At 32.9% G+C, this 23,798-nt stretch overlaps 1 protein-coding gene across 2 annotated transcripts in view; it reads left to right on the plus strand.

The window, feature by feature from the left end:
* Positions 1 to 5,114: 5,114 nt before the first annotated feature.
* LOC128989881 (sodium/potassium/calcium exchanger 3-like) overlaps positions 5,115 to 23,798 on the plus strand; it is a 35,767-nt gene continuing 17,083 nt past the window's right edge. For both annotated transcript variants that reach the window (XM_054411984.1, XM_054411985.1), the window contains exon 1: positions 5,115 to 5,219. In XM_054411984.1, the coding sequence (XP_054267959.1) occupies positions 5,135 to 5,219 (85 nt within the window). In that variant the 5' untranslated portion in view covers positions 5,115 to 5,134. The remainder of the gene's footprint in view (positions 5,220 to 23,798) is intronic.

Raw genomic sequence — 23,798 nt, forward strand, 5'->3', positions numbered from 1 at the left:
ATTACAAATTATTGAGGCTTTTAAAAAGCAAAAATTTTATATAGAAAGGTTGTCAACATATCATTTACTTTAAGCATAAGTGATTCAAAGTTATTTTTGCTACAATAACGATAGTTATTGACAATAACTATCAGACACAATATCATAATAGCGGAGTTTCTTTAAATTGATCATCTTTTAATCGTTGCCACAGTGAAAAGCGTGGAGATCGACTAGAATTGTTAAACATAAATAGATTAATATCCCTCCACAGCAAACCTGCAGACTAAGCGAATTTCTAGTTGCTAATTTTATTGAATACTTCCTGAAATATGTTACATTTATTCTCTTTTTAAAAACATAGGTTGTATGAGTAATAAGGTTTGTTGCTTTGGGAAGGTAATAAAGTGTGTTCTTGGTTAAATACCAATGTAATATGAGTATGAAGTGCCAAATTTGATTAAAATATATCCATAAACAAATCAACTACAACCGTTTACTCCTCTATAAGAATAACATGGAAAGTTTACATTTAAAGATGTTTTAAACGTTCTCTGTAACCATTTAGCGTACAACAACTCTTCAATGTACAAAATTATTTGTTTTTAAGCTATACAAAATTGTTAAGAAATAAATTTTTAAACTTTATGTTTAGAGTCAAAAATGGGGTAAGGCTGGAAATAATTAACCTTCTGCAGAATACTGAACTGAGTAAAAAAAAAACTCGAATGCGTAAATAGATTGCATTTAATAAATACACAAGAATTTAGAACCTTTTTTACATAGAAATATCTGTAACGAAAATTACTCTATCTATAATATTGTATGAGAGGAATTACAATTTGTACGGATATTTGCGGACATTTTCCATCACAATTATTTAAAATATGTCCTTACGACGTTTCAGGGTCTAGAATTGTTGCTTTTATGATTGATTTTTTAATTTTTTGATGACTCTTTATGAGGATTACCTTTGTCGTTTTCCAGCTTTATTTGAGAATTGAGGATTTGGAATAATCTTGTAATGTTTTGGAATACCTCTTACTTGAAGACGGGACCAAATTCTAAATCCTGAAACGACTTAAAAACCTTATTTTACCAATCCTAATTTTAAACGTCCACAACAATCCATCAAATGACATAGGCCTACACTTACCACCACCAAAATCAACTTCAAACAAAGAATATTATTGATAATCTTCTGCGTGCTATTCAAAGTTTATATTTGCAAATCACCAGTTGCGAATCACGCTACGCAGCGGCCTACATGGGTCTCTCTTGACACCTATCCGCAGATTTGAGAAGCAGTTCTGCCAACCAGGGCTAGAAAGAATACCATTAACCCACTTGTCTTGATGGCTACGCACGCTCTGTTCTGCCCAATCACTTGGTATAATAATGATCAATGCCTTTTGTGGAGGCTTTCAATATTGTCTTTCTCGCGGAGCGATTGGTATACCAAGATGCTATGAGGAACTTCGGAAACAAAAACGTGTGATTCAATGTCACTTCACAACAGTTTGTGAAAATATCGGTGTGGAAATCTTTGGATTATTTGATATTGAATATACCGATCAAACAAAAAATATTGTTTTTGTTAAGTGCTTGTATGTACGTTGACCCTTCTTCGTTTGGTTTGTAAATAAATTATTTTGATTGTTGACGACTATTCAAACCTTTTCGAATTAGTAAAAAATTATCAAAAACATACTATGTTTAACACTGTTTCAAATTAATCATTTTTTCAAGTTTTTATGCAACTTTTATTGATTTTTGGTCTTTTTAAGCTCATTAATTCCCGTAGATACTTTAATTCTCAATACGTATATTATAACTGATAAGTTTTTTTTTAGTTAAGTACTTCAGTTCAAAAACTGTGAGTGTTAGATTATTTTGGTTCATTAGAAAAAAAATATAAATAAGATGGGAAAACCTAAATTGATAGTTGACCCTAGTTCCAACAGTGTGGAAACCCAGTGTAATAGTCCAAGTCTTTCCTAAACCGAAATTCTACCCTAGCACTTTCCCTTTGTTACCGAAGTTGCATTACGTTTAATGAGAGTCTTCTTTAGGGAGATATTTACTCGGTTGAAAGAAAGCGAGATAAGAGTAAATCATTAAATTCTCATTAACCTCTGTCAATTATCCCCGACCTAGATTCGTGGACGTATCCTCTTCATCCACGTCGCCCAGAGTAAGCCACCCTCTTATCAAAAGCCTCTTATCACACGAGCTTGCTGTGATAAGTTATTGGAATGGACATTATTAATTATTTAACACTCGTGTGATTCAGAGATAACATTTACTGCTTTTGATTTACAGCTTAAATTGTTATAGATATGTAAATGTTTTGTTGAGGAGATTGAGGACTTGTAACAAAACATGAGAAGAAATCATGACTGATTCATACAAGTTTTTTTTCCTGATTGATTCGCTTCGGTCAGTATAAATATTGTTGGATGTCCCCTGTATGCATTTATTGACAAAGGGTCTTTGTCTCACTTCTGGTTTAAGTTACGTTTGTCATGTGGATGTCTGTATTTTTGGCAATAAAAAATTATTTTTCCTACAGTTACCTAACAATGTACGTGTTCTCTCACTGATTTGAGAAAGCAAAGTGGCCAATTCGCTCATCAGTGAGACAATGTTAACATTGTCTCACTCTAATTACTTTGTCTCACTCCAGATTTGCAATGTGAAGGCACGAAATAATGAGCGCGTAACATGCAGGCAACGTCGTATGCGCGCGAAACACGTTGGCAGCACTGGCTGTAAATCAGCTGGTCAGCTGTTGTACTGTTGTATTTGTCACTTCACGTTAAATGTTATATTAAAAGTTCACTTCTGTGTAAAAATAGGTTATGTTTCTTCACCAATTTATTTGTTTTATGGTAACTGTAGGAAAAGTATAATGTGCAACTCGAGTTCAAAGTACAATTGCCTCACTCGAGAAACCATTCCTCACTCGCCTACGGCTCGTGTGTAAGGATTTCTCTCGAGTGAGTCAATTGCTCACTTTTCTCACTAGTTGCACAAATAACTATTTCTGATTAACTGGGTGCACGCACGGGATCGCCTAAGTACATCCACATTGGCATATTTCACTAAGGATCCTGCGCGCCATAAACATCATACCACTAGACTTCAGTTGTTAATAATTAATTATATCGTTAGTTTAAGGGTTTACAACCCCCTCCCACATAAGTCCTCCCTTATAGTTTATCTTTGATTAAATAATGGAGAATAAGAGTGTCAGATAGAGGAGCAAATAGAGGAGTGAGCAGGATCGTTTTGTCAATTCAATGCTTTAAAAAATAATATGAATTACAGATAATGGGGGTATGAAAAATGAAAATTGATCAGTGAATAGCCAAAAAAACTTCAAGTGCCTTTGAGTGTAATCTCATTATCTGTTGTGTTTATAATTCAGTAACAAACCAACACACTGAGACTTTTTTAGTATAAAAGCATTATTAGCTTCGTCAAAATAACATGTTTTCTCGCATCATTCATATTGCCAAAACCTCTTTTTATGATATATTTCAAGTGCGTAAATGCCAGAACCCAACAGATGCCTCCAACAATCTGCCTAGTCACGCTTTACTGAACGAAGATGACGCAAATTGTCGATTCGACGCGCCTTCACATTATACTCTAGGCCTCACAACACAATGTTCCACATATTTATTTCATCTTATATTCTTGAAAGATAGACTAGTGAGACATCTAACTCTTGTATCATTTAGTTATCGAAATGCAGGTTTCCATCTAAACAGTCCCAGGAACAGGAACCTGTTACAGTGTGCTCTGGACAAATCCAACAACTGTTTACTGGGACATTGCCAACCGTTTCTGTCCAAACAAAACTCAAGGCACGATTTCTGCGAGATATTTGCTTTGACGTTCGATAAGGCAAGTACATTTCTCGTCTTAAAAGATGGTAGGATTTTATACGTTTCCATATGTTTAGGGTCCAGGATGCCTAGAGAGCCATATGTCGATTATATGGTTCCCATTTACATGTATTTTAGTGTAGTTTGTACACCGTTTGCTCTTTGGCGTCAATGATAGAAGACCGTTTTACCGTTACAACCGTTAGAAACCGTTTACAAATAAGTTTTTGAGTTTGAAAACATATTTTCAAAACGGTAAATAAATAGTTATTATCATAAGTTACTACAACATAGCGAAAACTGTAGTGAATCTGAAGGTTTTAAGGAAGTATGATTATCAACAGGTATAAACTTCATTGAGAAGGAATGCCATTATCTCTGAGCAAAGCTCCAGGTAATATTGAAAGTTAATGCCGCAACACCTTCTCAACCTACAGGTCCTGGACCCAGTTCAAGGACACAGCATCATTCCTGGCCTTCCACTACAGAGCACAGCGGTACGCTATCCCGATGGTAATGCCATCATCGAGTTGCTGTCCGTTTGCAAAACATACGTTTGCCAGATGGCAATATGAGTTCGTACCTCCCAAAATGTCACTAAATAACTTGGAGGTTAATTGGGGGTTCAATTCTAAAAATTAATCCGTGAGTGTGAGCTTAAAGTGTAAGTTTCATTTCGTCTCCTCTTGCATCTTCACTTACATTTTTTTACTTTTTTTAAACGATTGCACAAAACATGTAAAATGTTAACTTTCTTTAGATTTTTGTATGTACACTTCAAGATTTTACTCAACCGATTAAGTTCCCCCTTTTAAAACTTACTTCACCCAATTAAATATTTTAACCATACAAACCCATAGAGCTTAGACAAAAAATATAATTAAAAATTAACTCAGTACGTTCCACAACACTTGGCCTATGTGGACGGGGAAGTGCAAGGTTAAAAGAGCCTGCCAACTTCTTTTATAAGTACAAAAAATAAGTATATTTTTACTACTCTGAGGCTCGGATGTTGCTTCAGATCCTCCATGTAAATGAGCCTGATGACGAGGCAAATTTTAAATTTCTCGAAACGTTGGGTTTCCGGAAATCTCACGATTATCCCTAACAATTATCCAATTTAGTAAATTAATCTTCAATTTTTTGTCTTGCTCTCGAGTGGTGTTATCAGTTAAGCCCGCGGCACATATGTAGCCTAGCTGAGGTGGGGTCTAACAACTTGTCCTAACCTAGGCACTACAGTCGGTGTTCTGTGCTCCGCCATGACGGTTCGCGGGATTTGGTTCTTGCCTCTCGCAATCTTCTGTTTATCACTCGCCCAACCGGCTGCTGCAGAAAACCAACAAAGTGAGTGTTTTTCGACATTTTTCTTGATAACGTTTCTCCTTGTGTCTTTATGTTTCAAAAAATATTTATTAGACTTTTTGTTGAAAATTTTGTTTGTGTAGGTCTACTGTGTGCGAAATCATTTAACATTTTTTAATTGGATTGGATACTGTCTAAAACCAAACATATTCAAGTTGTGGTATGATTCTGGGAGATCTTAAACAATATTTTGATCACAGTTAAGTAATTGTGGGTATGCATAAAATTGTTAGCGCATCCAGCAACGAATTGGGTTTTATGTTTATATATTTAAAACAGTTTGTTGTCAGTTTAAATAATTAATTTATAACTCCAAGCAATCGTAGATATTACTGGAGGTTTAGCAGCTTTGTCTGCTAGTCGTGTGTGTGGAAGACGCATGCTAACACAATGTAAACAAACAATGCCTGAATTGATGGATTGAAGGTTGCTTGTGTGATTGTTCGATTTGTCTATGGAAATCCCATCACTATGTTACTATATCTACATAATTTTAGCAATTAAATTATAATTAACTGGGATACAAGATAATCTCACTGATAAAATTAAGAATTCAATTATTTTAAATCGATCAGGCTAGGTAGATTATATTTGTAAGGTGAACTAAACTGCTTATTCATTATAATAAAACTATATTATTTACACTCATGGTTATGCAAATCAGAAAATTCTTCATTGTGGCAATATAAATGTTATTGTTTTGGCAATCATGTTCTCACTACGATACGTCACAAAAATTAAACGTTTGAACGTAAACGGTTCAAACGTATTAAATTATCATTTCAAGCATACAGTACCAAAAACACAGTAGATGAAGTTAATTAAAAAACATAGGTTAAAATATGATTAACTTTGAATTGAACTATTGATTGATTTTCGATATTCAGTGAACTATTGCGAAACCTGGCACGTGCATGGATGTGTGTTTTTTGGCAACTAAATTGTTATATGTTTTAGAATGAATTGCAAAATTATTCACTCTTTTATTGTAGTGCCATAAATAGCACACGCAGTACAGAAATATCGTCCCACTTGCTCGAAAACATAATCTTAAAGGCATTCAAAATGCAAGAAATGACTTTAACTTAACTCACCCAAACAGTGTTAGACATAAACACACCTTGAAATGTTTTCATCCGATCCAAGATTGTCTTCCTATCAATATTTTCTTCTATATACCTAATGCAATAATTGTTTTCTCTATAACATCTCTTTATCATTATTTTTAACATCCCTTTATCATCTGTCCTACTTATCTGATTGTTTCTATAAAGGTGTCATTTTAATGCTTGTGATCTAGTGCAGATACGAATTGTAATCAAATAGATAATTTCCTCTGGGCTTTGCCCCTCCTAGCCTTTGATTTATTTTAGATGGAGCTTTCAAGGGTCCAATAAGTATCACCAAATAACTAACTTGCTTTAAGATATTCTAATGGTGGAATTGTAGTTTAACAGCTTGTTGCCTTCAGTTGAAATTAAAAGTCAGTTTGTAAATAAAAGAGGAATCTGTTAATGAAAATTGATTTTAAATAGGCTACTTCTATCGATAGTTTTAGCTTGATTCACTAAATGATTGAATCACTCTTTATTATATAGGTCTACTATCTACATCCTTAATGTTTTGATCAATAGTAGTAATGTAATAATTGTCTTAATCAACTATTCTATTTTTATATGATGATGTCTTTATGTTAATTTTTCAATTGAGGTTAAGTGGCTATTGCATTAATCTCGTACACTTTTGAGCAACGTTAAGAAGCGCTATTTCCGCACGGTTCTACCTAGTATATTTATAAATTAGTACTTCTGATTTAACCTTTTAAAAACATCCAAACTGTCCATTATTGCATTATCTATTATTCGTTTTTAAATCTGGAATAAACAAGGTAACAGATACAGTCAATTATTCATACAGTTCTGACCTGCATGTAATTTAACAGCGGCCAGTCTGATTCCCAATCAGCATTCTGATAATCAGCTGGCGGCTACACTGATGAATGCCCGGCTTAGCTGATTGATGCTGATTGCTTTAAAAATTAAACTTTAGCTAATGGAGTTCACGCACAGGTCTACTTGATTGATTGTCCCTTTCATTTGTTTTGTTTGTTGTTATTTACTCGTATACTTTTATTATTGTGTGAATTTAAGTGGCGTAGCAGTTCTGCTTGATTTATATATTGAGTGTAAGGTGACTAAAACAATCGTTGAGATCTAGCATTATTTTGTTTAACTCGTAAAAACATATGTAGCACGACAGGTAGATATTATTAATAATTAAAACTTTTTCTGCTTTAAGAGTAGTAATAACGAAGAATCATATCTAAATTGTCTTAATTTTTTAAGTAAAATGTACCTAATTTAATTTTGTACTATTTTTAAAAATTCATACGAAACTATTGTTGCATGAGTAATTTTTCTTATTATAAGTTATAAATACTAATACGCTCCTGAACTTGTTAACTAGCCTACAAATTATCGATATATATAAACGCAGTACAATAAGGGTTTCGCTGTTACATCCCTTTTCCAGTCGTCCTACTTAACCGTATTTTACGATTGAGGTGACATTTTAAAGCTTATTATCTAGCGCACCTGCCAATGTAATTAAAAAGGAAATTTTCTCCAGGACTTCAACTCCCTCACGTTTAATTTATTTCTAGAGTCCATTTTGAAAGATCCATTTATGAAGACCAACTTTCTCTACAATGGTTTAAATGTGAATTTTAATTTAACAGCCATTCAGTTGAATTTTAAATGGCAGGAAGATTTTAAACAAGTGACTAAACAGTTTATGAAAATGTATTGTAACTAGTCTACTTTTTTACAACTGTGATCTGATTGGGGTAGGTAAGGTACTTAAAAGTGCAGATAGAAAATAAACAAATGTATTGTATATTAGTAGTATAACCTAATAGTAGTAGTAGTAGTAGTAGTAGTCACCTAATAACTGTTCCAAACAAACATAATCTTGACAAGGTAAATACTATTGTATATTTGAAACAAGTTTTTCACCCTATTGAAATGCCCAGTTTGCACAAGAATCCCCTCGTAATTTTAAAATCACATGGAATGCAGTAGTTTTTTAATATTTGAAAATTTTGAAAAAATAGTCACTTTTATTGTTTAATCACTAGGAGGCAAATTCATAATTCCGCTTGCATGCCTTTATGTATTTAATACACAAGCATCGATGGCTTAGATACTGACCAAGACCACTCGGACCTTTTGTTAGGATAATTACAAAAACGTATGAACAAGAACAGCTGGGTCCGCTCTTAACAATCAAAACATTTTTTGAACTTTTCTCAGGATCGAACATATGGCCTTCTGATTGTAAGGCGAGCACTCAGTTACTCAGCTTATAGTCCATTCTTAGACACATTGCCATATGAAGTATGTTATTTGGGTGAAGATTGAATAGCTGTAATTAAACTTTAGGTATAACCAAACATTTAAAATTTAATTGACGAAAAATACGTAGAAGAGCATTTACCAAATGTATTTTCTTTTTCAATCATACTCTGTAATTGATTTAATACAAAGCACAGTGTTAAGTGATTACATTAAGGGATTAAGGAGTGAAGAGAGCTGTATGAAAAATACAATTTAGTTTTTAAATGGATTATAATACAATGAGTTAACCTACTTTATTATAACTAATTTTTACAGTTCACCTGATCTTTAAATTTAAGTTTAAAATAATAATTCGTCTCTATTATTGCATCAAACGCATCAAATAACTTAATATGATTTAAGAATTTTTTTTTTAAAGAAGGTGTTACTGTACAAATTCCTACTCACAACCAAACTAACAATCTGTTTTGCTGCAGCGGGGGTATCCCAATACAGGACAGGATCGCAAGCTTGGTAGGTTAGGTTTAACAGTATTTTTATACGGCCTACATATCTAACACCACATTCTCGTTAGTTGTACATATAGTTAGTTGTACCCATGTTAGTGTACATTGTACACGTCATTTGTTTATCCAGGTGTAGGCAGGCACAGCTGTGTAGTGTTAAACTCTGCTGTACTTGCACAACTTCACAACTATATCATAATGCTGAAATGTCAATACTTCATTGTAGCCTACTTTCTTAACAAATTAATCTGGTTATTTGGGCTTTTTTGTGTTCCTTAAAATAAATTACAATAATAGCAATTTATAAATAAATTATTTTCAAAAATTGCATATTTCGGTATTAATTTTTGTTACAGCTATAGGAGACATATAAACCTAACTTTTTATTCCTTACAAGATTGCTATTAACAAACATGAAGGTCTTACCCATAGATGTGAACAATTGGTGTTTAAAAACAGTATATTGAAACAACATAATTTGTTAAATAAAATTTTCAATAATTAAGTTGTTTAAAGCAATACATTTTGAAATGCCTGATACCAAACAGATTGCAGAAAAACAGTCAACATCGCAGTTGGTTCGTAGATAATTTCTCTAATCAAAAGGATATCAATTTCATGTTATTGTCGCACAATCTTTAGAAAGTGCTTTGTTTATTGACAGACTAGATCTACCACTTGTCTAGTCATTTTTCACCTAAACGTGTTAAAGCCTGAAACTATAAACGATGTCATTTAATTTTTATGTTGTATACTGTTGTCATTTAATTTAATAGCTGTTTCAAAACTTATTACATTATCTAGATTAAACTCAATAACAATTATCATCATTATTACTCGAATACTTCATTTAATTTGTATTGGGCTTGATGGTCTTTTACTTATTGCATTTTCAAATGCAAATTACCACGCATCTGAAACTTTGTTTATCTTCAGGTTTATTACAAGGTATTTTGTTATTTTGCACGAAATGGCATGAATTAGTTTACTATGATTAAAGCTCACCTTAAAACTAACATTGAATCACTAAGGAAAAATATTGTATAGCTTTAAAAAATCATTAGCATTATAGTTTTAAGAGCAAATGTATTTTAATTGATTGTTTGATTTATTAAACCTAACTAATACACAAGTTTATAAGTGAACGTTAATGGTTTCACGCAAATTACACGCTATTATTTTAAACACGTCGTCAAAACAAATAGCGGATCATTTAGATTAGCCACGCGCAAGGTTGCTTACGTTAACACTTACAGAATTACTTGATAAAGTTTTATTTTCACCGCTATTTTACCACATATCAATGACAGTTCACCGTTTTGGTTTGAGGTATATCTAACTTTATGTTTACTTTCGAAATTTTAAAAGTGATTGAAATTTATCCAACGGCTAGCTGTTATTCCTTTTTACGACCTCAAAGACTTTTTAGACCTTCCTTCGTCAAAGTTATGTTTCTAGTTGTCATTGTCTAACTATCGTGCCTTCACCTAATGCCTTGTAGTACAACCTGTCTAATTTTGTAATGTTATGCTATCTTTCAAATGAAAAGTGATTGACTCTTCCAATGTATTGTAATTTGTAATATGTCTACTGGAAATAAACATGTCTTACAATCTCAAACGAAAATGGAAATCACCTAACAAAGAATGTAAATCTCTTTTGGGGATAAGCATTGATAATATGTTTCACAAAAATAAAAATAAAAAACATAATAGATTTATTTTTATGGAAAATTAAATTAAATTCTTGTGAATGATAATTGAGAGGTTTTCCGGATGAGGCATTGCTGCAATGAAGAATAACTTTAGCTATACAACAAGAATGTAATTAACTTTCTGAATATAAGGTGGCTGCATTCGATCTCTAAAATAAATAATCGTGTATTATGCGACTGTAAAAATAAGGATAATTTACGATAGTTAGGTTAATCAAGAAGATGTCCACTCGATTTCTATTAATATAGTTTTAGAAAATACTTTGGAAAACTATGGACTATAACCTATAACATAAAGCATTTTGATACTCATTGGAAAATTTATTTATACAAGAGGTCATCCGGTGGTCGAAAGCTCGACCAAAAATATGTTATGTACAGACTTTGATTATGTAATGTTCATGCGATTTTATTCTATTTTTTTATTTCTGTTTGTTGTTATTTCGTCACCAGCATGGTACCCCATTAGGGAATTCTACTTATTTAAAATTTTTTTAATTCATTTGTGTGCTTATTTTTAGCCTATATTAATTTATAAAGGGATTCTGCACATCTACAGGAAAATATCTTTCTTAAAGTATGCGTAGATTTTCTCTTCGATGCACACAAGCTGAGAAAAAAGGTTTGAAAGAAACATGCTGGCCTATTAATATATAGATTTATTAGTGGAGTATTCTGGATAACAAAGTTCTTACAATAGTAACGCACCGATCGACCAATCCCGGCAATTACTTAATAGTTTGTAGTTGTATAATACCTTCACTATATTGTTTGGATCCCTTATCATACTGTACTTCCACCTGTTTTAAAAATCAATGGTAGCCTATTTCAGGCAAAGATAATTTTTTTCTCTACGTGTTGAAGAATATATTCCGCTAAAATATACAAGATAAATTGTCCTGCCTTAGACTAATTTTATATATTAATATTTCGTAGATTTTTAACATTTTCATTTTACAAAATCCATCTCTGATTGTGAAATTGACTATCAGACCTTTCTTACTTATCGACATTTCATATGAAACACGAAAAGATACGACCAATATCTGTTTTATTCCGTGTATTAAGTATCTAGAATGACTATTTCACAAGGCTATTAATCAATGTTACCTTCGGAGAGTTGTTTATTATATGCAAATCAAATAACCGAACGTCCTTTCACGAGATTTGGCCAAAACTGCGAGTCGCCGACCTTAGTGTAGGACGGGTTTTATTCTCTTTTTGGGCGCCAATTCTTCAAAATGCCAAATGCTGGACTTTTTAGTGTATCACATTTTAAAGGACTTATCGAGTTTGACGGTTAGATTTAAAGCTTTTATGATTATCCTAGTTTTTGAAGGACTCATCAAGGTGAAAGCGTCACCTTTAAATCAGATTTAATGGTTTTATGATTATCCTAGGTTTTTTAAGGGCTTATCAAGGTGACGTTTAGATTTAAAGGTTTTATTGTATCATAATTTATTAAATAAATATTATACAGGGTGGCGCAGATGGATCGGGTGGTTTTAAAATACTTGTCAAACTGTCAATTTTAAAGGTATTGGATTGAAATAAAGTGCAAAACGTGTAGTTGCAATGGAAGTTTATTGACAAAAAATTAGTTAAGTTAGTTTTTAAAAATTACATCCATCAAATGCCTTCCTTCTCGAGCGATGCATTCTTGGAGTTGGTCCTTGAGGTTCCGCATTGCTCGCTCAAGCACATCACCAGGAATTGATGTGATTTCGTTGTGAATTGCAGCCTTGAACTCCTGAATGGTCCGGGGTTTGTTCATGTAGACCCTTGCTTCAGGAGTTGAAGGTTGCAATTCACAACGAAATCACATCAATTCCTGGTGATGTGCTTGAGCGAGCAATGCGGAACCACAAGGCCCGACTCCAAGAATGCATCGCTCGAGAAGGAAGGCATTTGATGGATGTAATTTTTAAAAACTAACTTTAAAAATTTTTTGTCAATAAACTTCCATTGTAAGTGCACGTTTTGCACTTTATTTCAATCCAATACCTTTAAAATTGACAGTTTGACAAGTAATTTAAAACCACCCAATCCATATGCGCCACCCTGTATTAAGTAAATATTTTTCAAGTTAGGGTAAATAAGCTTAAAAATAGGAATATTGTGTGTCTTTTAGGACTGTAGGATTGTAGCTGTTTTAGGATAGGCAGATCTAATATTAAGATGGGATCTGAGCCACCAGGTCACCGTTTTATCAGGGAGCTAAAAGCATTTGGTGTTTGGCAGGGTTTGAACCCCATGCCTCTTGTCCTTGACTCCCACGTTAAAACTACAAGAGTGTCGGTTTCCCTTATCTGCCCAAATTAAACCAAATAAACGGTATCAGCAATCTGACACATACTTTCTCCCATTAGGTTGTCAAAAACCTTTATCATGGGTAAGCGATGAGAGTAAAAACCTCACCACATCATTAACTATGATATTTAATAGGTAAAATCACAAAAGTTTCATTAACTTTTGAACAGTATTTTTGACAGGAATGAAGATATGCACTATTTTGTTTAGAATTTTAAGGACCATACCATAATAATTTCAATCAGAATCGGTTTTTTTTTTCAAAACTATATTTTTCCGTTTTTTAAATTTGTGTTTTCTGGGAAAAAACTTAAGTTTTAATAGCTTTTGAAACATAATATTTACAGCAAAGGGGGGGGTTGCACTATGTTGTTTGGAATTATAACGATTATCACATAATAATTTCAATTGAAACCGGTTTTTTTTTTTTAATACGATTTTCTCTTATTTCATGGGTATTTTTAATGGGAAAATAACATAATTTACAATAACTTTTGAACCGTAATTTTTACAGAAATGGGAGTTGTACCATTTTGTTCAGAATTTAAAGGGCTACGACATACTAAATTTTTATCAATATTGTTCTAGCCATTTGACGAAAACAATACTTTCTCCATATACTATGTATAGCCCCGGAGAAAGTAAAAGTATATGAAAACCCGTATTGGAGTAGTATGACATTATACAAATATGCATAATGTTATACTGTAGGCACAAAGAAATAAATGTCCTATTAATTAGGTATCATGTGACCAATTTGTCCTTTTTTCAATCGCATATAACTTAAGCGTAATGTTACTTTCCTGTGTATTATCTGCTTGGAAAGTAAAGGAAAACATGTTTTATAATTAACGAATCATGTTTTTAGCTATTTGACAACATTTGCGCACAACACAAAACAATATTAATCATCGGGAAAACTTAACACAATAACATTCCACACGGCACGTGCAAGTGCTTGGTTCTGACACGTTTGGGAATATAAATAGCATTATTTACTTATAAGAAAACATATTTAGATTCTATCACTGAGTACTCTTAAGTGTTTGTCTGGCTCAGTTTACCGACGCGGATATTAATTAGTGAAATTTATTAGTTGATTTCTTCAAATAACTATTCTTACAATGGAATGTAACTTATTTTGTAAGCAACATACGCCCATCGGTTGGTAATACTTATTGCCGGCCTGCAAAATTTGGTTACTAGTATGTTTGGTTGTACCTTGTCTTTGCTTTTTGTCTCAAGATTAGTAATATAGTCTAGAATCACCTTTGAAACTTCATTTAAATTTGTTTTCTAATTTTATTGTGTCCAAGGGTTTTCCCAACGTTGTTTTGCCCATTTTAACTCTTCTGTCGCATTTATTGCGTTGAATTGTATTCTTGTTGCATAGACTATATCGGATAGATTATTTATTCAGGGGAATGCATTATATTTTAGATTCATTTTTGTGCCTTGTACTTTTCTATAGTCATTTTCACTACTTAAGTACTCAACTCATTTTTCACATATATATTCAGTATTATTTCATGAAAAAGTGGTGAATCCATTTACAAATAAATTAATACTCGATTTCGAGCAATTCACTGACGGAACGTATCGCAATAACACCAAGTGTACTGTTGGGAGGTTTATTTGATATTCTAACAGGGCGACGGTCTGTGGAGCTCAAAGTTAGCTTACAACTTGAGGTTAAACTTCGATTAGTGGAGATTGCACGATTACCATGTTATTGATGTCATGAACTGAACCTGTTAACTAAAGTTTAACTGAACTAGCTACGCTTAGAGCTCCCCTCACTGCTATGGTTTGTCCGTTTCTGATGGCGGTCGTCAAAGCTATGTTCCATTTTTACGAACTTTTTTTAAATAGAGGATGAATTACCTAATGCAATATTAAACACACTCCTTGAAATTATGCTAATGGGTTGGCCTCTAGATCGTAAGAATTGTCAAAGTACAATCTCGATATGCCCCTCGTGGTCAAATGAGACTTGTTATCAAGGTACTCCATATTGAGGTTTTCAATAGCATCTAAAAGTGGTAGTACAAAATCAAGGATATTTTATACGACTTTTTACCTAGGGTGGTTTCCTGAAGAGGGTGCTGTTATTGTAATTTCCTTGTGTATAATTAGCGTGTGTTTGACCAGTATTAAATGCTTATTGTAAGGAAAGGGCGGTCTTTACAGTCCAGGGTGGTCAACCATAGCATGGTGTTATATAGTATAATAATAGTAGTAAACGTTCGGTTTCCTGTGAGTTTGTTTTTCAGTGCTATTCTGATGGACTCCACAAGAGGGATTTACCTACATATTCGGCCCTAAAATGTGCTCCATTTTCTAAGGAAAGAAACAGTTTTGGTTTATTTATACGTCTTGTGCTATACCCATAGAAACACAGGTAACATAAACTTTTAGTTTGAGACCTATCTTACAGTAGGCTAAACAATATAAACTATAAACTATTCCATAAATACTTCAGAAGTAATGTGCGAAGCCAAGTTTTTATTTAAATATACTTAATGAAACCTCTATTAATGTATCTATAACAAACTCAACGGCCAAAGTTTTGGACACTATAAAAGTTTTTCTGTTAAATACACTCATGGGATTATATTATATACTCCTTAAACCTGTAGTGATCAGCTGATGTAAATTTTAAGGGTATTTCTGTTCGGTTTTATTAAATACTGATTTGTTGTTTATTATTTTCTCAGTTTTCTAATAGTTTGACTTGATATAGCAACCCAAACTAATTTCTGTTCTGGTAAGGACACGCCCTAAAAGTCTAGCTCGAAATTAGGGAGAAACATGACATCATTAACGCACTTAAACGTCACCAACTCATTGAAATAGGCTTCAGGGGCCTGTTTCATAATAAATTACAAGTTACAAGTTGTAACTTGTAACTTATAATTTACATAAGATTTGCATTGGGCGATCAGCTGATTTACTAATAAATTTTTAATGGATTATGAAACAGGTCCCTGATTGTATTACTATTTGTAGGGGAAGCAATTCCATCTCCACCACCTTACCCTAACTTTGAAACAGTAGCTGGACATCTGTTAATAATACCAAACTTCCAATCAGCTGTTAAAGAGAAAAGTTATTGTTGATAAGCTCTGAGAGAGATCATACAACAATTTTTCTAATATAAGGCTTTCGCAACAGTTGGCCAAATAATGTAGTCTACTGCAGTATTCATAGTAAATGGTAATTGTTAGATAATACTGCCTTTTACAGTGTTCCTTACTGCTCAACCTTGTAGAGACGAAATGTGGCAGATTGGTGACATTTACTGCTGGGCGAGGCACCTGATAAAACCGATCTTTACAACGGAGACTTTCTGAGGAAATGTGTCTTCCTTTACTACTTTAACTACTTGAATTAAAATTTCTGAGTAGACAAGTGAATTTACTACTGAATCGTAAAAGAGTTGAGATTTCCATTATGAAGTTTTTATTTTGTACCCCTGTCAAAAACATGAACAATCTTAGGAAGCAGGTTTTATCTCTTTAAAACTGCTTAATCAAAGACGTCGTATTTTATTTTTATTAAATACACAGCATTTTATATAAATTTAAGTACCAGGGAACCGAAACATGGTTCGGTATAGTTTATTTCGATTGTAAAAGCAATACAAAGAAAACTCCCGTTTATGTACAATTAATTTTGGCTTTTATTATTAAAGCAAAGTTTGAGAGGAATTTCAATTTTTTATGATGAAATGAAATTTTCCTGAATACAGCTGTCTAAATTATATATACTATAAAAAGAGTGCATACAAATTGTAAAATCTACCCTTAAATAAGAGTGAAACATTGAGCCAGTGCACTCAAACGTCACCAACACGAAACACTCATCAACACTTGCTCTATTTTCCCCTATATCGAGTAATCATCTATGTAATCTTTGCTCAATAAACTGTTATTTTTTCTTTTGTACTGTATTAATGAGTTGGCTAGTACTGTGAATGTCTTGTTATAAACACATGTTACAACACAAGTCTTTTGTTTCCTTTTTCCTTGTTATTTTGTTCAACCAACATAATTACTTAGCAACCCAAAAGGCCAATGTTAAATTTTTAAATTTTCAAACGAGTTGTGTAGTGAAATACAATTTTCCTGAGTGTGTCTGTCAAACACGTTTTTAATCACGCCTTAATTCCAAAATTTAATCGAAATCCTTCCGCTGGATTTCAAGATATATATTACAGACAGATATATAGACAAACCGACATAGCTCGCATCAGAATATAGGATAGGAGTAAATAGACTTTTTTTACCTTGGTCTGTAGTTTTAATTCTTGTTAGCAAAATGCTAGTTTCGTTGCATGCTTGCAGCACATAAAATTTACGAAGGTAAGGAAGCCTATTTTGTCATGATAAAAAGTATCAGCAAACTGACACATACATTCTCCCATTAGCTTGACATTTAATTTTATTGGGTAAGCAGTGGTAGTAGCTATGGGTAAAATCGCAAAAAGTGTATTTACTTTTGAGATGTAATTTTACAGCGTTTGGGGCTGAGTTTGTTCGGAGTTAAGTACTATGAAATACGATTTTTAATCAACATATTATGAGCAATTTTTGTGAAAATCAGATTGTTCAATTATTTTAAGAGATTTGATGAGAAAATCACCATTTAAAATGTCAAAAAAACTTAAAACCCCCTGGAGATACCTTGGAATAGTCGTTGCAACGTTGTGATACGCGCGGTTAACATCAGTCGAGTTGCAACTGTTATCTAGATACTACAGCTAAGGTTTTTACGCCAAACCGGTGAAGAACTGTGAGGACAGTTGTTGAGGAACAGTCTGTCAGATATCAGATATTTGGCAGCCACCCAAAATACCCACATACAAAATTCAATTAAAATCAAATCACAGGTATACACAGTAGTTGTATGTCAACACACACAGCTATCCTCTAAACCCACTTTTTGGGTTCAGACACAGAAAACATAGTATGTCTGTGGTTCAGAGGGCCAAATACGAATATGTCTACCCAAACTCAAAGTCCAAACTTTTGATTGAATACTCGCAAAAATATTCCAGGAGTTAAAAGGATTCATGTGTTACAATTAATTGTATGCTAAAGATTAAAGATATTAAATCAATCGCAAACATAAGGCCTAAGGCAGTTCATGAAGTAAAAAATTTATTTAATCTATACTTTTGTTACTAAAACATTCCCTATGCATTACAACCCCCCCCCCCACCACCACACATGTGTCTGAAATTAACTAATTTGAATTACACGAAACAGTCCATTGCAGAAAACAGTTTAATCGGTAATTGAGGATAATAATAACTCCGGGACAAACTCACTTCTGGATAATGAACTTATTGCGAACGCTGATTATAATTACTGTTTATACATACGTTTGTAAGACTTCTAGGAACAATCGGGGTATAATCAACTCAATGATCGTCCTCTTGGGAAGGTTAGCTGAGTGACTAACCAATTAATACATTACTGAGAAGTATACATTCCATTTCAATGTTAAACCAAAACATGTGATCGGCGTAGAAACGCCAACAATGAAATCAGCTGATTAGCGAGCAGAAATTATCCATTCCCGCTCTAGAGCGTAAATGAGCTGGTTTGTGTACTGTTTACAGCTGTAGCAATGTGGTCATTTCCATAAACTACAGTTTTATTTCATTTATTTATTTATTATTTTTATTACACGACCTAGCCAAGCTGGAAAGGGCAGCCAAACTTTAACGTTATGAGTTAAATTCATAAACATAAACTACCGATATGTCTTATAAGTTTAATTTTACTACATAGAGTAAGATTGGATAAAATAAATTTATGATCACATACTCTATGAGACTTTGAGACTTTCATTGTTCTATGTTCTCTTCGTGTAAAAAATTCAATAGTTTGTAACAAAATAAACGGTAATTCCTTGAAATTAAATAATTAATCAATTATTTTTATTGCTAACTATCATACGTTTTCAAACAATTGAATGAAATTTACGGTACCGGTACTTAAGAGGTTGTGAGTTCAGTAAACAATCATTATTAGTGTCTAATAATAAACACAAATTTAGGTTAGCTCAACTAAATACAACCACACTCTGTAATGTTTGCTCCTAAAATCTTGATAATCTTCATCACTGTATAGTACAATAGACATGGGAAAAATTAGGCCTACTTACTCCGATGTCCGTGATTTGAGAATATGGTAAAAACATTGTCTGTGTAAAAGATCTTAAATTACACCCTTCATTCACACTTGTAGATTCACACACGTATTCAGCGGTAAAGTAAAAATTACTAAGCTAAATATATTTCCAAGACACACAATTTGCAAGGCCTTGACGCGCTCAATTCTTTTATAAATATTGACAAAACCTCTACAAAAGAGGTTTCCCACTAAACTGTCAGTTATATTTTGTCGGCGCTGACCGTGACAGATGTTCACTATTCAGTGTTATTTCCCAGATTGCTTGAGGCTTCACTCATTGACAAGTTGTGAGGTTATGAGGCAGTCTATGTGGTACAATAGCCTCATTAGTGCCCTCAATCAGGCCTATTCATCGCGAATGCCATTTTCCTTTTGCATTCTGCCAATCGGCCATTGTGGTTGGTGCATTTGTTTACCAAAACACACTGGTTTATTGTTATTTTGTTATTGTTAGGGTTGAGTGTTACGTAGGTTACGTAGGTGTAACTATTATGTGAGCCTAAATAAGTTACGCCAGTAAAAATGATGTGAATTATTACTGCTAATTTGTATGATAGTTTTAAAATTGATTTTAAAATTGAAATGATTTGTTTTACCAATGAGTTCCAGCGGTTAGTATTTGAATTAAGTTCGGCGAATCTAATTTCTTGTCCTAAAAACAGTGTTTTACTCAATACTTGCTAAAAGCAATTAACATTGACGAAATGGCTTATAACTTGGCTATAACATGGCTATAACAAAGCTAAGTAGTTATTGTACTCGCATGATAATTAAAAGGTCGCCTGTTCGACTTTGAAAATATTCGGATATTTTTGAAGGTTTGAAATTAAACTCGTCTGATATTTTTTATTAGACTTTTAAATAATGGTTCTGGCTAAATCATAAAGAGAAGCCGTTAGCATTCACCAGTATTAGGTCCCATATACACTGGTCAATTGATCTTAATTCTTACCTTACTAATAATAGTGACTGTAGACGAAATGATAAGACAAATAAAGTGACTAAGTTTCGCACAATATGTCCAATGTGTAGTTTCCTACTTTTATTTTTACTTTCCCCCTTATACGTATTATATGGAGAAAGTAGCCTATTGTTATCGTCAACATTTTCAAGTTTGAGTTTTGAGTTGAAGTATCCGTTTTGAGCCCCCCCCCTGAACCCAAAAAGTGATGTCTGTGTGTGTGTCTGTATGTTTGTATGGATGTGTACATAGCTACGGACTACACTTGTGGTCCAATATTCATGTAATTTGGTATGTGGGTTCTAATCCGGGTTAGGTATCTCTAGGCAGTTTTTTTTTTCATTTTTCTTTTGAAATGTTGATTCTTAATGGTGATTTTCTTATAAAACCACTATAAAATAACAGAAAATCAGGGTATTCACGAAAACAGCTCGAACGATTGTGAGTAAAATTTTGTGTTAACTTTTTAGGTTTTTTTAACCTTAAACAAAATGGTACAACTCTGCTGTAATAAAAATTACGGTTCAATTTATTGCAACTTTTGTGATTTCCCACCCAAAATATCATATAGTTAGCCTACTCCCTCCGCCATCTATAAGGGCTGTTGGCTAACGGGAGAAAGAATGTGTCAGATTGCTGATACCGTTTATTTTATATAAGTGCATAGATGTGTGTTATTTAGGGTTATTTTTAACAGTTTTGTACTTTTCCACTGAATTGTTTTTCAAATATCCTTACGGTCTGAGTTTTCTCCTAAGTGTTTAAGTGCTAAGTTTTGCAAAAAAAATTAAAAACGATATACAAATATTAAATGTGTACGCATAAACTGAGATTGACAAGTATAACTGCTGCCAACATACATTGTTCTAAACACAAATTCTCTTGATTAATTTAGCATTTAACTATCAACGAGCAACTTGTTCTACAACCGTTGTGTTATCACTTAAGAGGTACCATATAGACAATGGTTTGACGGAACTCTAGCCCCAACTCACAAGTCCTCCACTATACTGTGCCGGCCGGCATTGACAGCGACATTGACTCGCTCTCATATGCTAATTACTGCGTGGCAGACCCAGACCACCCGAACACAACAAAAACAATCACTGCAATAAATCATTATTATTGTAAAACCATGTTATTGCATTTACTAGACAGTGGTCACCGCAAATTTTTTAGTAATTTTCAATTTTTTTATTAGGTATTAATTATTCAGTCATATCATTAACTATTGGATCCTGTAGAAGACATTTTTTATGGACCGTAGTCATCGTTTGTTCAAATCTATATATATTATAAAAATAATTTTTAGGATTTTTGTTTGCAGCAAATCGATCCCTAAATACGTATTTTTATAGAAATAGTGGGTATCAATTTAAAGCTCTTTTCCTCTATGTGCCTTTTGCGGGTTTGGATGATATCCCGTGAAAGACCATCCTCCTGTAGTAGGCTTTGACCATTTCATAGTTTGTGCTGTATTCTTTTGTCAAACATCTGAACTTTTTCAAGTTTACATTTGTTTACATCCATACGAAAATGGGGTTATTTGTAGTTGGTGATGTTTCAGTGAATTCAAGTAAGATGTTGTAATGCATGCTATTTGTATAAAATGTAAAGAAGAAAATTACTTAAATTAGGTTTTATGTTGTGGTAGGATTCTGTGTTTTCATAGTATGTTATTGATGGTTTAGGGAATTCAAGTACAATTTTGAAATGTCATTTGTTTTACCTACGACCGTTTTTTAAAGTAGCCATTTCAGTTCAGTTCATAGAATTGAAAATTTTTACTTAACAGCTCTTTACTTTCATAACAGCTTAGTTTCATTTCATAAAAGCATAGTTTTTCTCATAACAACACGGGTAACGGACCAATGAGGTTCAAGGATTGAGAGAAAAGAAGTAAAATTGTAATGCTTCGAACGTCAACTAATCATCTGATCAGCTGATCAGTTGACAATTTTAATTGTTGATCCGACTTGTACCTGTTGATACTCGCGTATTCTTAACCTAAGATGGTGGAAGTTAAAGGAATGTAGATTAAACTGATTAAAATATTTCAATTAGTGAAAGTGAAGTTGACGTGATGGAAATGAGAGCACAAACTGTTTTTGCTACTCTTTTGCCACCAAAATCGAAACAAAGGCATGAAATTACATACCAGCAATTCATTAAATGGACGAAACAAAATAAGGTTAAATTGATAAATGAAAATGTGCTTCCGGTTTATTTTGAAAAACTTTAAACAACTTTTTCACCCAACTCGTTGTGGACCACATATTTGATGCTGAGATTTGACTGTAAATTAACTGTTTCACTATATTAATCAGTTCAAAAAAATATGCAATATTTCCCTAATTGTACCTGACACATACAGTATTTATGGTAAGAATGCTGCTAGCAGAACCTATTCCCTGAAAAAATGTGACTTATTGCTAAACGAAGTTTTACAAACACGTAATTACATGAAATCAGCTAATTATACAATAAGTCGTTGCATCACTTTCAGTGGCAATGACAATAAACGAAAACATACCCTTTTTAAGAAGTCATGAGTAGTTATTGTTAGTAATTAAAACCCAGATTGTTAGTAATTAAAAAACGGTTGTATGTAAAGTAGTGTATGCAACTCGCGTTAATAGTCTTTACGCTATCGATGCGTAAACTACTATAAAATGTAAAGAAGAAAATGACTTATATGTTAATTTTTAGTTTTCATAGTATGTTTCATTAGTATTTAAAAATGTTCTAAAATACCTCAAAGAAATCACACAATGAAAATAATAGGGCTCTCAATGCTAATAATAGGGATATGGTGATAAATAATGGTTTGGTTTGATAAATAACTCATGTAAAAAACCTAATACCAACAATAGAACGCTTTCGTTCACATTGAAATAATTATTATAAGGAAACTCAATGAAAGTTTACCTGACTAAAAGAATTACTTGACAGTTTACTACTTTATATCATGTTTGTACACAATTATTCCTTGACATATTTTATTTGTCGATGAGTAATTTTGTATTGAATTGTACTCAATGTTTGTTAATTTAATTATTTGGAGTTTACTTTAATGTTGCATGTGGCATAAAATAAATGGTTTCCCCATGAAAATGTTATCCATTGGAGAAAGCTTAAGGCATTCTGATGGATACTTTATTCTGCATTTCTGTATTAAATGGGATCAATAAACGTACTTCATTCTAATAATGAGTTAATTGGGGAACGAGTTTTCCAATTCAAGTATGATTTCAAAATCTGCTTATAATTCGTTTTTGATATTTTAATACCCTTCGATCCGGTCGTTAGGAATCCACTCCATACTATATAAAATCAAACCGTATCTATTACGCCTACGTATTGACAAATTTATCATTTACGAATTCGTATTTTCTTCTCCTCACCACCTCAATTAGTTACCCAATTTAATTTCATTTTCACACTATTCCGATTCCGCTCAAATCATTCAACGTGGTTTTGCACGTTGTCGTTACATTACACGTTATCTGTC

Source organism: Macrosteles quadrilineatus, unplaced genomic scaffold (genome assembly GCF_028750875.1).
Source record: "Macrosteles quadrilineatus isolate MER2022 unplaced genomic scaffold, UCM_ALF_1.0 Scaffold_3__2_contigs__length_128488019, whole genome shotgun sequence".
NCBI lineage: Eukaryota > Metazoa > Arthropoda > Insecta > Hemiptera > Cicadellidae > Macrosteles > Macrosteles quadrilineatus.